We start from the raw sequence: 16,276 nt of genomic DNA on the forward strand, positions 1-16,276 counted from the left end.
TGGTTCTGTAGTTCCTTCGGGCCATCAGATCTTAAAAAAGAGAAGAACAAATTGAAACAAAAGTCCACAAATAGATTGTCATACTACATATCCCTGGAGATTTACGGAAAAGTGATCAACCAGAATTATCTTATAGCATTAATTCTACACTTTTGAGAATTTAACTTTATTGAATATTCAATCTCATAATAACAACGAAAAATCTTAAAAGATGTAAAGAAATTAAAAAAAAAACTATCCTAATTATTAACTCAGCCTTCATTACTCCCTCTTCTTACAGAGATGTGGCGACCAACAATTCTTCAGGTGGAATGGTGGCTGCTTGGGATCTGCTTCCTATGCGTCGTCACCCAGGCGACTACAACTACAACTGAATCAGCGACTCCTACTACTACTGCTGCTACTACTTTTACAACTACTGCCACTACTTCTACAACTATAACCCCTTCTACTACTACTTCTACAACTACTACTTCTACAACTACTACTTCTACAACTACTACTTCTACTACTTCTACAACTACTACTTCTACAACTACTACTTCTTCCACTACAACTGCTAGCACCACTTCTACTACCACTTCTACATCTACTACCGCACCTACTACAACTACTACCACTCCTACTACAACTACTGATAAACCTGGTACGAATGCTAAATACTCTGCTGCTATGACCGCTAATAATTAATAATAATAGTATCTGTAATAATAATAATAATCACCAAGGAGTTGTGGGTTCCCTAATATAGTTCAAGATAACAGTTTTATATCTTTTATTTAGCTTCCAAGACTTATTTACACAGATAGGTTCCATACTTCCAATGTTTATATTCAAAATTTATTTGTATTGTAAAGGCTTAATTACAGTAATACGTAAATCACTTTCAATGTTATTATTATATACAGAATCATGTACACACACACGCGCACCTTTGAAGTCTCTCACGTCATAAGTTTGCCATTATCATTTAGGTTTGTCTTAGGCAAAATTATCGTCCCCAGAAATACGGAGATTATTATAATTCACCTAATTTAATAAACCTTTTTGGTAAATTTGATATAGTTCATAATTATACAGTACGTATCACATTGCTAAATGTTCTCTTTATTTTCTCTCTGCCTCTGGTTCTGTCTCACTTTGTATTTATTTTTTCTCTGTCTTTATCATTGTGTTTCTTCCTCTCTGCATTTTTATTCTTCATCACCCCCTCCCTCTCTCTCTCTCTCTCTCTCTCTCTCTCTCTCTCTCTCTCTCTCTCTTCTGACCAACATCTCTTACAGGTTGTGAGCTGAATGGCATACTCTACCCTCACGAGTATGTCCTGGACACGTACTGTTGGGAGCTCAAGTGTTACTGTGGCTACTGGAGGTTCAACCACAACATCACAAAATCATGTAAGCTAACACTAAGCCCTGTTTATCATCTAGACTCTAGAGTAATGACGTAAGTAATTTTCTCTTGTGTAAGTAAACGCCTCTTCCATGATACAAGAAGATATAAAACATTTATATAAACCCAGTTATTTTCATGCTGAACTGATTCGGGCCCTAATGAATGTTTCTTATATACAACTTCACTCTCTTCCACCACCAAAAACATATTTACAATCAAATAATAAAAGTAGAACTACAGTACTCCTATAAGGCCCTGAAAACTTCCTCATTCTACAGTAAGAGCTTGAATACAGTTCACATTCTGTGGGAGACAAAACACAAAGACGAGACGTAAATGATATCGTATGCAGAACAGTATTTTCAAATACAAAATGATAAAATTCCTAATTATCATTGTTGTATTGGTGGTAATATGATAATTTATGTTGGAGAAATTTTCATGTATCACATTTTGTCATAGATTATTCTACTTTATGTAATCGCTAATGTAACCATCATTTATTAACTAATCTCAGTGTATTTTGAAGTGGTCCTTTTTATTCTACATCACCACAGAGTTACACCTTTTGTTTTCTAAGGTGTATTTTCCTAAGTTTCTTCTTCTTGTTTCTGGTGGATTACAGGTTCTTCCTGCCAAGTGCGAGATGATCCTCACTACGTTACCTTTGACTTAAACGCGTACGACCACCATGGTATATGTAATTATACTGTTACCCAAGAAGGCTTCAGCTACGAACCTGAATTCGCCGTCTACGCTGACTTCAGGTCGTGTTTCGGTCATAGCTTCGCCTCCTGCCTTAAGAACACCATCTACAAGGACAGCAACGACACTGTCATCAACATAGACACCCATTCCTCCACCACCCTCTTCAACGTAGGTTCAGTTTTTCCTTCACAATGACACATGTGAGTATTTTGATATAGGATGAGGATATGTGGTTTTTATTATACAAATAAGAAAAATGAATTATTAAAAACGCATGAAATATATAAATTTGTAAAGATTATTATAAAAAAAGGGTAAATCACATCCAGTCAGCATCTTGACAAGAGAGATGGAGTGAACGTTGCTGTGAATAATTTTACAGAGAACGACAAAATGAAGATAAAGATGAGACGCAACACGACCCGACCCGCACGCTAACTTTTTTTATAATAGTGTATATGACATTCAAGCCGGAGTTTGTCCTCGGTAACGTCTCTACTCTTGGTAGTAACTCCGGCCCCCTTCCAGTGTCAGAAGCTGCAGCATTTGCTAGGTACACTGTATTTTGCAGGGTGTGGTTAGAAATGTCATTGTTTACACTGCGCTCGCCTCCTCCTGGGTGGGAGGTAGAGCTGGTGCCTCCTCTTGGGTGGGAGGAAGAGCGGGTGGGGGGTCTACCGCTACCCCCTGGCTTTGTGTCACTACCCTCCCCCTGAATATAACCCACGTACAGTACACCCGTCCCCGCTCCTCCTCGACTCCTTCCTCTGCTTCAAGCCCCGCAAGAGCGTCTTATGCTGTTCCCTCTGCATTACCGTGCGATCTGGGTGAATGAATACATTCTGAAATGCCTCGTTCCTTGCTAAGTTTTTTGCCTGCCGAATAACCTCCCATTTCTTTCCTCGCTCACTAGTGTGATTCTGAGGGGGCGAAGCTTATCCCCCTGCTTTTGTCCCAACCGACAGTTGATTATACTCGTATTGATTGTCTTCAAAAAGACATGAAAAGACTTGTACTTAGTACACCCATCACGATCACAAAGATTAACTAACTTAACTTTGAACCTTCTTGTTGTGTACTGAATCTCATTTCAAACTTGAGTCGCCAACTGGCTAGTTCACATGTAATACCTTAATTCCAAACTAACATCTCATTGTGACCAACATTTATGGGGTTCGGATTCATGTTAAGCTCCAAAAATGACAACTTCCATACAATACTGAGTTATAATGGGGAAGACAGTAGATTTCTGAATTGTGCTTTTCATAAAGTACTTTTGGATTGCATCTTTCTATTTTGTTACCTGTGATAATTTGAACTCTTTTCAAAGACATTATAGTTTGCATTTTAAAGTTTTTCTTCACCGAGTTTTACTCCTACGGTGTATTAACTTTCTATTTTTTCATTCCATGATCTTCTGCACTGGGTATGTCTGCGTCACCTCAGTTAATGGTAAACGGTGAGTCCTTCTATGTAGATCCTGGCCTCGACCTACAGCCTGTGGTGACCTCTGGCGGCAACCACGAAGTCCTTGTCTTCCGTTACCTCGGCTGCATCGTTATCATTGGTTCCTCCAAACTTGTGGTAAGTCCTTGATGGTCCTCCAGAGTGGTTGTCAATCAGCAAAGCAATGCTAATGGAACAGTACTGAAAATGAGTTATTCACACGCTTTTGTTCTGATTTAATTTTAGTATATTTCTCCTTATAACATCATCTATTGTCTTCTGTGTAGAAATATCATCAACACTACAGACCAGTAGCAATATGGCCCCACTGATCCATTATGCACAAACTAAAATGGAATTTTTTTTTCTTACAACTTACGTACAGTAACTATGGATCTTTTCATGTGATGTATTGCATCCCTGTGTGAGTATTATTAATTATGAAGTAAGGGGCAGAAATATATATATATATATATATATATATATATATATATATATATATATATATATATATATATATATATATATATATATATATATATATATATATATATATATATATATATATATATATATAAATATATATATATATATATATAATTATACGCTCAGTCTGCGTAAATAGACTGCATATTGAACAACTCGTGTACTAAAATATTGCACATTCTTTGCATGAGCAGATTATGCAGTGTACTCACGTTCTGTTCGTGTGGGCACCGTCTGAATACTCTGGGTTACTGAACGGCCTATGTGGACACTTGAGCAATAACAAGAAAGATGACTTCCTGGACAGATGGGAAGACCTGCACCCTTACAGCTATCACCCCATCCAGTTCGCGCTCTCTTGGATGGTATGTTCCACCCAAGTCATTATAATGCAACTGTACATTGTGTACACTAGTGCATACAGTATATGTGATTTGATTTGAATTATTAAAAAAAGTAGCGAGTCAGTTTTCCTTGCGAGGTGTTGTAACCGTGGGAGGAACATTAACTTTGACTCTGATAACCTGTTAAGTTCAATTTCCGCACACGCAAAATACCATAAGTGATTTACAGTTTCTACGTGTAAATAAGCAGTAATATAGAGAACTAAACCAAAGATATATGCAATTTTGATTCACACTTTGAGCCGATACACCTGGTTTGACCTCGACATAAGAATTATCATGACTGGCCCAAGAATTCTTAACAGAGAACAGGCTACTGTTTGAATATACAGTAAATCAAGAAAATCATATAATTATGAGTATTTGTAAGCATATTCTGTAGATTTGGAAATAAATAATTTTTCTAATGTGTGTGTGTGTGTGTGTGTTTAGAGGTAATTTACAATAGGTGTTCTTGAATAATTGTTTCAGAAAGTAAACATGTTGGAATACATTTGTTTTTATCAGAATTTTTTCTAAAAATCCCCCCCAAAAAAATCTGTGAATCTTAGACTTCATGAAATAAACAAATGGAATGAATATGTTGACTTTTGAAGTGGTCAGAGAGAGAGAGAGAGAGAGAGAGAGAGAGAGAGGGAGATAGATAGAGAGAGAGAGAGAATATTACTGCTCCTGGCCAGATTATCTGTGTATATTATAGCTACTGTTCCTTTGTCAGACGGAAGACCAGTTGGGGCCGCCTTGTAATGAGATGTGTCCAGAGCCTGGCTATAACTGTTCCACGACAGCGCGTTCATCGGACAAGGTGAGTTGACCTAGGGTTGCTACATCCTTCTGTTGGGTTAAATAGTTTATATACTTGTAAATTCTAAGGTTACATAGCTTTATCTAAAACAATTGACTGTAGTTTGTGTGTTCTGCTCCCAGGGGATATTATGCACCTACTATTTCATCGCTTATTGTATATTAAATGCTAAGTTGGGAGGACAGGATGTTTATAGGCTCTTGGGTCTCCGATAGATATAATTAGTCTAGATCTCAAGTTCGTTAAAAACTCCAGTATTCTTTTGGTTCACATATGGGACTCACTTCTAAGGACCATGGTAAACGTAGAGACCAAAAATTTACTCTCAGTTTTAAGGAAATGGAGGCAAAATCTGAGTAATGCCCCCTTGTATGTACAGAGTGAGCGTCTTATCAGCCACGGGAAGAAACCCAAGAGTAAAATTCAGAAAATCAGTAAGAGGATCCGGAAGCTGTGTAGAAGGCATGTGGGAAAGGACCCAATATTCTTCAGTAAGTATTTTACTTGGGGAAACAAATCAAGGAGGCAATATGCTCTTTTGGGAACATATGTGTGTGTGTGTGTGTGTGTGTGTGTGTGTGTGTGTGTGTGTGTGTGTGTGTGTGTGTGTGTGTGTGTGTGTGTGTGTGTGTGTGTGTGTGTGTGTGTGCCTGCGTGCGTGTGTATGTATGCGTGTGTGTAAAGAAGACATTTATAGTGTGTTTGTGTATACTTTACCTGTTAGGTGTGTTAATAGATAAAGATCTCCTATCACTCCTGTTAGTGGGCTTCTTAGATTAAAAAAAATGGGCTGAATCATTCAAATGATGTTACAGGCACGACACTTGGCACAAATACTCCTTGTGTGTTGTTCGTTACAGAAAAAGTTGGGACCACTTGAAATTTTCCCTTTGGCGGACATATTGAATGTTTTCAAAATAGCCATCACCAGCATGTAATTAATATAAGTCAATATATACAAAATCATCTTCACACACACACATGCAGGTTCCAAAAATGGGGTCATACCAACTTTAGAAACCTTAATACTGCATGACAACTAAGTCCCATTGTTGAAATCCCCTTTCTTGGGTCACCACCAAATGTTAATTTGTCCCATTTAATTAAAAAATCTTACATATGGAATGAGAGATATTGTATATGAAAATCACAAATACATTTCCTTCAGTTAAGGAAGTCATGCGTGTTATGTGCCTATATATGAATGTGTAATTTTATTTTCAGAATTCTGTGTGTTCGACTTGTGGCAGCTTTATAAGGAGGGGAAGCGGAATATGTGGAAGGAATGGGTCAGGAAACTCTGCAAAATCACCATCATTATGAATCACCTCCTTGAACTGGTCAAGTGTAAGCCTACATATACTGTTAATTAACTACAAGAATACTTAAGAGACGAAAAGACAGAAACAAACAAATATGATAATCACTAATGATAAAGGGAGAGTGGGATTCAGAATGTAAGATGGATTCTGTTTTCATTTTACAAATTCCATCGTCACAATTACAATCTCTCATCACATTAAAATTCTCTTCACATATTTCTTGGTACACAGTAGTAATGCGCATATCTCTCACAAATATGTCAAGGGTTCGAACCTCGGCCCGGACACACATGAGAAGGGTGTTATCTAGTGTGACTCAACCAAACATCACAAGTTTCCTGGTTCCCGGTTCCTCCTGTACTAATACTGGATAGACCAACCGCCCGAATGACTAGTAAGATGATAAGTAGCGAAAAAAGACATGATTAGAGCGGTGCCTGTCCTACTGAAATGAATTGAATAAATGTTAGGCGAGTTAATACAACTTAGCCCTTTCAGTTAGGTATTTCATTTTGTCTAACGCTTGACGATTTTATTCAGCTGAGAAAATCCCTGCCACTCAATGGGTTAGGTTAGGTTATTTTAGGTTTTGTATGAAACTATTCTTTTATATGCATCTCTGATTTACATCAGTGGTCCCCAACCCGTAGTTCAGACGCCCGCGAAACCATATTATGGTCCCAGCAAGAAATTAGAAAATTTTGCATTATTTGGGATTCTTTGTAAGAATGAAATTAATGAAAATTTGTAATATTTTGATACAACTTTATAGTTTGAGAGGGAGGTGATGAACTGCACGTTTGTCCCGAGCCTGTCGTGTACAGGACGTGTAAATTTACCCCATCCTGGGCCCAGAGAGAGAGCCTGCCTTCCCACTGGCACTGGGGTAAATACACACGTCTGGTCCAAGAGTAAATGTAAAAAGTATGTAACTGGTAACAGTTAGGCGTTTAAAACTGCAAATAACTGTACAGTACATATGACTTTTATTTTTTGCCTTGAATGTAGATTCAAAGTTTTGGCGCCCTCCAATATGTTTACACTGATAAACATGGCCCAGAGCATACAAAACGGTGGGGACTACTGCTCTACATGATCATTTGTGGCCAATCAGAACTTCCCCCCCCCCCAAAAAACAAAAAAAAGATTAATATATACAGTATATACACACAGGTGTGAGTAATTGGAAGGGACACGAACATTTATAAACATGTAAACAACAAAACAAGATCCACTGGAATTAGTATTTCGTTATACTGTACTATTACACTCCTTATATACTAATCAAATGAATATTTCTTTTCGGCAGAGAGACAACCCTAATTCTGAAGATGACTAACGACTTGATTAAAGGTAAGGAGAGGCCTCACCTTGATTTTACTATTGATGCTCAGTACTATATCTGGTGCCCACCTGGTTCATTCCATCCCAAAACTGGAACTTCTACCATGAACCTTTGTTTGAGTGTTAGCTGTGAGTGATGGCTGAGGTATATAGCAAGTGCATCTCTATTACCGTTCTTTCTCTGGCTTTTGTTTTCCGTTTTTAATGTATATTATTATAAATATTGTTATTTCTTGTTAATAGTTCTTTAATTTGATAACTAACAAGAAATCTTCTCAATGAGTATGTTGCCAAACATTAAAATATATTTAGCATTTGAAGAAGTTACTGTGCATAACACTTCATTTCTCTGGTACCACTGATGTAATGATCTACAGTATACAGCAAGAGACACTTAATTTTTATGATTGGGTATGAAAGGAGTTATGTAAATGAAAAAATATATTTAGGAGTTTATTTTAGAGTCTACTGTTTTCGATCATTTCATCATCTTTTACTTTTTACTTACTTTTATCCTATTCACCACTGACCGGCTCGTTAGCCGCTTGGGCGATCGGTCATGTCTCTGTTACGCACTGTTAGCAAGTACTGGGCATTCACTGGCTCCTGAATGTTTCTGAACCTGCTCCAGAGCTAATCAAGTCTGGTCTTGAAAGAGCTCACAGTCTTTGCCGTCACAACACTCTCTGACAGGTTGTCCAAGAGTTCACAACTCTCACTCCGAAAAAGTTACCCCTCACAGTTTTCTGGGCTTGCGGCTTCTTCAATCTTCAGCTGTGACCCCTTGTGGGGCAAGCGTCCGCCAGCTCCAGGTAGGGACACTCGACTGAGTAGTGCCCTTTGAGATGCTTATACACCTCAATTAGGTCTCACCCTTGCCCGTCTGTAGTATAAGCAAGGCAAGTTCAGGTGCTCCAATCTCTCAGGGTAGCTGAGGTGCAGTAGTGCAGGCGCTAGTCTGATGGCTCTCCTTTGGACATTTTCAATCAACTGACAGTCCCTAGAATAGCTCGTGGATCAGACGGGGTGACAGTACTCCAGATGGGGAAGCACTTCACTCTTGAAGATCGTAATGAGGGTCGGACCGTCTAGATATCCGAACGATCTTCTGATAAGACTTAATAATTTAGTTGCCTCATTTACCTTCTTCTCGCAATGGCCAGAGATCTTCAGATCATTGTCAACATACACACCTCGGTTCTTTTCACATTGTCTCAATTAATGCAGTTTTTTCGTCCCGTTGGGACATATGATACGCCTCCTTATAGTTGGTACGTCCCAGGAGCATCCTTTTACACTTCGTGACATTGAATCTTAGCAGCCATTTCTTCGACCATTCTTGAAGCTCACAGAGATCCTTCTGCAGCTCTTCACAATCTGCTTGGTTCTTAATTTCCCGAAATAACTTGGAGTCATCCCCAAACATTTGTATGGAGGAATGTACAGTGTCAGGCATGTCATGTATGAAGCAAACAAACAACACCGGGCCCGATACACTGCCCTGTGGTACCCCACTTGTGATGGGTACACATGATGATTTCGTGCCATTAATCACCACACACTGCTTGCGATCATGTAGAAAGTCTTCGATCCACGCTAGAAATTTTCCCGAATCCCGTACCCTTCCAGTTTAATTTCCAGCCTTTCAAGGGGTATGCTGTCGAAAGCCTTGGCAAAATCTAGGTATATATTGTCGACATTACCAAACTGTTGTAGAATATGGGTCCAAATATCCAGTACCTTGAGTAATTGTGTTAAACAAGAGCGCCCCGGCATAACACCGTGTTGGCAATCGTTTACAAGGTTGTTTCATAGTAGACGTTCCATCATGGCATCTCTTATAATGCTCTCAAGTACTTTACATGCTTTGCTGGTCAGGCTCACCGGTCTACAGTACAGTAGTTCGTGGAGTGAAGATCGCCCTCCTTGAAGATAGGACTCACATAAGCCATTTTCCAATCACTGGGGAACTTTTGTTCATCCAGGCAATAACAGAACAGGATCTTCAGGGGCTCAGAAAGCTCGTTGCACAACTCTCTTAGGACTCTGGGAGGCACCATGTCAGAGCCGGGACTCTTATGAACCTTTAGCTTTGACAAATTATTTCTTATAACCTCTTCTGTGAACACAATGTGGGTCAGTGCTGTGTTGAACAGTCTGTCCTCAAACGCAGGTATGTTAATCGCATACTCTCTTGTCAACACCGAGGAAAAGAAGCTGCTCAGGGCCTCAGCTTTGTCCTGGTCAGAATCTGTGTAACTACCATCATCAATCCTTAGGACTGATACTCCAACTCGCGTTTTTAATTTTCGACTTTGCATAGTGGTAAAACGCCTTTGGGTTTGGCCTAACCCTCGCCTTGAATTTCTGGGTTTTCTTCTTAACTTTGTCGATCGCTGCATGGTTAATGTGTAGGGGTCCCCTTGTATTCCTAGAGGCACTGGGTTTGGTCTTGGGTATATATTTATCGATCAAATGGTTCACTTTACGAGCTATGGTATTCAGCATAGTGTCTGCCTTCTTATGCCTTAGTGAGTCATACTAGTGGATACCCCTCATCTCGTCCAATTTCCCTTGTAATATTTGCACTTTGGCCTGGTTTTGTCATGAACTAGGTAACAGTTAAATCTGAAGAACAACATTACATGGTGGCTGGTGCCAACTGGGGCTAGATGTTTCAGTTTGGCCACCATACCCTCCTCGTTTGTTATGATGAGGTGTTTGAGTGTTTGCTCCCCTCTGTAATGTGTCGGGTCTTTAACATGTTGGAATAGAAAATGATCTCTCAGAGTTTCTACAAAAAGAGTAGTGGGGTTATTTAAGTCAATTGGCGTGAACGGGTTTCTCTAATCGATGTCGCCATCGTTAAAGTCCCCCATGATAAGGAGGTGGCTGGGGTTGAGCATCGCTGCGTTATCTACTGTATTAAGACTCTTAAGTTCCATTGATTTAGTAAGCTACAGTTTGGGGATATGTAGATACACTCAACAATAAGTAAGTCTCCTCCCTTTAATTAAATTTTACACCACTTGGATTCTTCTAAAACATCCTCTCCCTGTACCCTTGCCTGGCTGGCTCTAAGGTCTTGCCCAGCATAGATAACCACACCTCTCTTGCAAGTTTCTTGAGAAAGGTTTGTATATAAGTCATATCCGTCAATACTGAACTCGCATTCTTCTGGGTCGATTCTCCTGTTCTTGTACAACAGTTCTACAACTCCTACTATATCGGGTTGGTGTACCTTCAGTTGTGTTTCAAACTCCTCTCTCTTATTAAGGAACATGTCAGTATTATTGTACATAGCATTCAAGCCGGAGTTTGTTCTCGGTAACATCTGCTCTTGGTAGTAACTCCAGCCCCCTTCCATTCTCAGAAGCTGCAGCATTTACTAAGCATACACTGCATTTTGCAGGCTGTGGTTAGAAATGTCATTGTGGGAGGTAGAGGTGGTGCCACGTCCTGGCTGGGAGGTAGAGCTGGTGCCTCCTCCTGGCTGGGAGGTATAACGGGTGGGAGGGTGTGCCACTGCCCCCTGGCTCTGTGTCGGCGCTCTTGCTTCCACTACCCTCCCCTTTACTTTATATTTTTCATTTTGTTTTACTTCGATTAGTATTATTGTTTTCAATATCTTGATAAGAAATACAAAAAAATTGATTTTTGCCTTGACAGTTGCCAGTTTTACCTTGTTATGTCAGTAAATATTCATCTTTTATCCAACAGGACACAACGAGGACGACTTCTGTACACACGAAGATCAAAATGTCAACAACTCTTTACTTTAAGTCCACAACCTTACATTACAATATACTGTATCAACTTCTAACCACAACATCACTAACTTATATCACCATAAATCGACTTAAAACCACAACATCTCTAACTTATATCATCATAAATTGACTTATAACTACAACATCACTAACTTATATCACCATAAATCGACTTAAAACTACAACATCGCTCAAGACCTTACAGCCACCATAGATCCAAGTAACATTACCAATCAACACCTCCACCACTTAACACAGTGAAGCATATCACTTCTCAGCACATCATCTCTTCAAGATGAATGACAACATGACTGTGCAACATGATAAGACAAAGAAAGAGAAAAATTCATATGCTAGTGTTAGTTGACAAATCAATTGGACTGAGTAAAAGTATATGGCAAACAAGTTCCTGATATATAAAAGGAATCAACAGCAAAATAACCTCATGGCGATATAGCATGTATCAGTAGGGAGTCGGGAAACTTCCAGTCAATGAACATCTTATGCGATACACTAACGAGTACAGTTCATAAATAACAAGATTAACAATATAAATAATAATTGTAAAATTATTAATAAGTACAAGACTGTATACATGATTGTGTGAAAGTTTGACCCTTCTACCTCTACATTACCTGGTCAGTGTAGGAGGAAGGAGACCAGATATATATGAGCTTACTTGAACACACACTGGTACCTGGATGATTACCAATAATCTTTCTGATTTTAAACATTTATTATGAAGAAACTAACAAAGCTACAGTGAAAATCCAGATACCTGTATATTAATATAAGAAATTAAGGGAAATTTTGTTTTTTATATTGACTATAAGGTTACAATATTCCTGAATGAGTAATTACTTGATCGTTGGGTCGGGTGTGGTGGTGGGTGGGGGCATTCCTTGGCTGGATTGTTAGCCAGATCTAAGCCCTTTGACCTTTTCCTCTGGAGTTATGCCAAAAATTTATTTTTATTCCACCAATCCAGCCACTTTTGGAATAATTGAAAGAATGAATATGTGAGGCTGTGAGATAAGTTTAATAAAAAATGTATGGAGGGAAACAGAATACCATTTTCATTTCTGCAGAGCTACAACAGCAGCTTACACTGAACTACAGGTTGACAACCCTTTATCCGAAATTCAGAAAACCGAAAAGCTCTAAAAACCGAAAGTTTTTTTGTGGGTCTGTTTTTTTTTTTTTTAAACAGGGATTAGCCCACCTAGGCATAAATCACTGGCTCACATCGGGGCCTGGTGGGCTCAAATGTAATACAGTGGTCCCTCGGTTAACGAGTGCCTCGGTTAACGAGATTTCGGTTAATGAGTTAACTTCCATAAGATTCTTAACTTGGTTAACGAGCAATCCCTCGATTAACGAGTTTCTTACAAGCCGACCTGAACATGTTTTTGCTTGCATTTGGCGGTCCACCAGCTGTAGTATTAGTCCGCTAATACAGTAATCGGTTCTAGGGCTTAAATTCCTTACCATTTTAGCAAATATCAAGAAGTTTATACTATTCAATAATTTTATAAGTTTAATATTAAATTTTTTAGTCATTTTAACAATTATTGAACATAAATGAAGGTAATGAAACTAGTTTTATGCACGCCATCCAACCTCTCAACACACCATACAGGCGTCAGTCTTTGTGTCTTTTCAGTGGACGTAACATCTTGCTTGAGACTCTCTTCAACTAAATGCATTTTTTGTGTTTGCAAGCAAATTATTGGTCGTTTTTAAATTTATTTTACATATTGACAATATATAATGCAGTGCAGTGCAGTGTTGATTTAAAGAAAATAATCTTGAATTACACCAAGTGAACTTAAAATTTTATGGGTGAAATGGCGGCATGAAGCATGGGGTAACTTCTCTTCCACCCCAATGCCTTCTTTTCTGCCTTCCCCTCCACCCCCATTCTAATTCCCATCATCATCATCATCATCCAGGAGCCTTCTACAAACACACCTCAAAGTAAGTGTACTTTTCTACATTTTTTGCTGAATTTAGGCAATTTTCGGTGAGCTCGAACCAATTACCCAATAACCCATTGTAACAATGGTTTTGGTTAACGAGTTTTTCGGTTAACGAGCAACCTTCTAGAACGGATTGTGCTCGTTAACTGAGGGACCACTGTAGTAATAATAATTATAATAATAATAATTATTCATAGTAAATAAAAATTTTAATTAAAATACTGTACTGTACACCAAAATAAAATAATAATGATAACAATAATAATAATAGTAATAAAATATAATAATAAAATTAATAATAATAATAATAACAATAATAATGTAATAAAATAATAATAGTAATAAAGAAATACAAAAATGAAAAAAAAGATCAAAAGTGAGAAATACGACCTATAGACCTATGAATTATTATTACAGTATTATTAATAATAATAATAATAATAATAATATTATTATTATTATTATTATTATAATAATATTTCCCCACCAGGCCCCAATGTGGGTCAGTGAGCTATGCCCGGGTGGGCTTATAGAAAAAAAAAAAAAAAACTCTGAAAACCGAAAAATTCTGAAATCCGAAATGCCTCTGGCCCCAAGGATTTCGGATAAGGGATTGTCAACCTGTATTACATCTTAAATCTAAAATGTTTTGAGTTCATCTTATTTGTACAATATATCTTGATTGGTAGACTTGTTATTTTTTTGTTTAGTTTTTCATAATAAGGATTAAAATTGGAAAGCTTGCCAGGATCAATATTCGTCAATAGACAAAACTCAAAGACACACAATGTTCTATTAAGCTTAAACAGTCAGTACTGTGAGGAAGCAAAATATAAAGCATATTTAATTTACAGTGTTTCTTCCTCAACAACATGAAGATGATTAAGTTTGGTGACATAAGTTCTGCACTATATTTAATTTTTTGAAATTTTGAAAAGTATAATACAGTAAGTATCATTTTTATAGAAAAATATAAAAAATAAGATTTTATGTAATACAGGAGGGTGGCAATTATTATAACGACCGTCCTCAACAATGTATTGAAAATTGCGAGAGAAGATCTGTATATGTCGACAACTTCAAAAGGCCTTAAACACTGTCTTCTTACTATTGTACAGTCACGACGATTCTCGACATTTACCTCACACCTAATAGTTGTATATCACATGAAAAGTAAAAAAAAATTCCCTTATAAATTTTAATAATACAGTACGTATTTGATTTGATTAATGTCTTACCTTGACTGATGCACCTATCTAACACAATCACAACCGCAGGCTATAATCTACTTATTATTTATTGTTAATGTTAGTCACCTCTCTAGTGTGTCCTCACCAATAAATCCCTGAAGTTTTGAAGCTTGACAAGTGTAATTATACATTCTAGTCAGTAACATGTGATTATTACATATAATGATACTAAAGGTAGTTTTTTGTTATTTTAAAGGTATTGGGTAATGTATTAGGAATAAATTAATATTTATGGTATGGGCTTACCTTATTGATGTGTTATGTATATTTACTTATGTTTATAAAATCGGTAGAAGATGACAGAATGATGCTGATGTCGATGAATCATGACACAATTGCCTCCACAATGTGTTAATTGGTGGTGTTAATTACAACTTTGTAAAACATGGTATGTTAAAGTTGCTGTGAACTTGTCAATAAATTGGCTTCTAAATATATTTGTGTTTAATTGATCTATATAACCAGTATAAGAGTAGGATGTATAAGACCAGTATAATGGTAAGAAGTATAACTTTTGCATTTTTCCTGTATTTTGATATAACAAGAGTTACAGAAGATGGGGTAGAGATGACACAAGTCAGAAAAAATGAACACAAACATGAACACGATTATGTCTGTAAAATTACAAATATTTGGGGATTGGTTTTACATACACACAAGTAACACTATCTGAAAGCAGGTAGTTGACAAATGTATGTACTGTATACTCATGTTCACAAGCACAAAGACATGAGTGAGTGAGGAAAACAATATTTCATCTCAGCTTGGTCTACTTGTGGCTGTACTAAGCCCATGTGACTGGATCCTGCAGAGGGAAGGTTCTCTTGCCATCATTGAAGGCTGCAAACTCCCTGAACTTCCTCTAACCACTTCTGCCTCTTAAAAATGGGCAGGGTTCAGCAAACCTAATGGCACTGATCATGTCATCCAGGTAACATAACTCATTAATACTATCCGGGGACATATCCCCAAAAATGAGTTTTTCCAGCCTTGCTGTAGGCAAATGGCTACCCATGCATACAGAACATATAAAGTCAGCAACATCCTGCAGTCTGGTATAAGTTAAAAGTTAAAAAAGTTTATTTAATCTTAGCAATCCAGTACAGTACTTTGATAAACCTCTCTTTTCCAGTCCTGAAGAAAGGATAGTTGTCCCTCACAGTAATTCATTTAAACAAAGAAAAAAATGAAAGTGATATCTTAAATATTGACATTAGAGCTTATAACACCATGAATAGAATGGCTTCAATGTCATGAGCCACAAAGAAATAGAACTTAAAATTTTCTGATAAATAAATATCATTTAAATCCAAAATTCTTATCAATTTTTACAGTCATTTTCCATGATTGCATGGATTAGCTGCAAT

At 37.5% G+C, this 16,276-nt stretch overlaps 1 protein-coding gene across 1 annotated transcript; it reads left to right on the forward strand.

Annotated features, from left to right (window-relative positions):
- Positions 1–481: 481 nt before the first annotated feature.
- On the forward strand, positions 482–12,867 carry LOC121874862. Its single transcript, XM_042379152.1, has 10 exons — positions 482–646; positions 1,284–1,397; positions 2,021–2,271; positions 3,550–3,687; positions 4,230–4,400; positions 5,158–5,244; positions 5,624–5,735; positions 6,469–6,591; positions 7,878–7,919; positions 11,631–12,867. Coding segments are annotated over exons 4-9 (630 nt in total). The 5' UTR covers positions 482–646; positions 1,284–1,397; positions 2,021–2,271; positions 3,550–3,552; the 3' UTR covers positions 7,880–7,919; positions 11,631–12,867.
- The last annotated feature ends 3,409 nt before the right edge of the window (positions 12,868–16,276 follow it).

Source organism: Homarus americanus, unplaced genomic scaffold (genome assembly GCF_018991925.1).
Source record: "Homarus americanus isolate GMGI-L3 unplaced genomic scaffold, GMGI_Hamer_2.0 scaffold56009, whole genome shotgun sequence".
In the NCBI taxonomy this organism is placed as follows: domain Eukaryota; kingdom Metazoa; phylum Arthropoda; class Malacostraca; order Decapoda; family Nephropidae; genus Homarus; species Homarus americanus.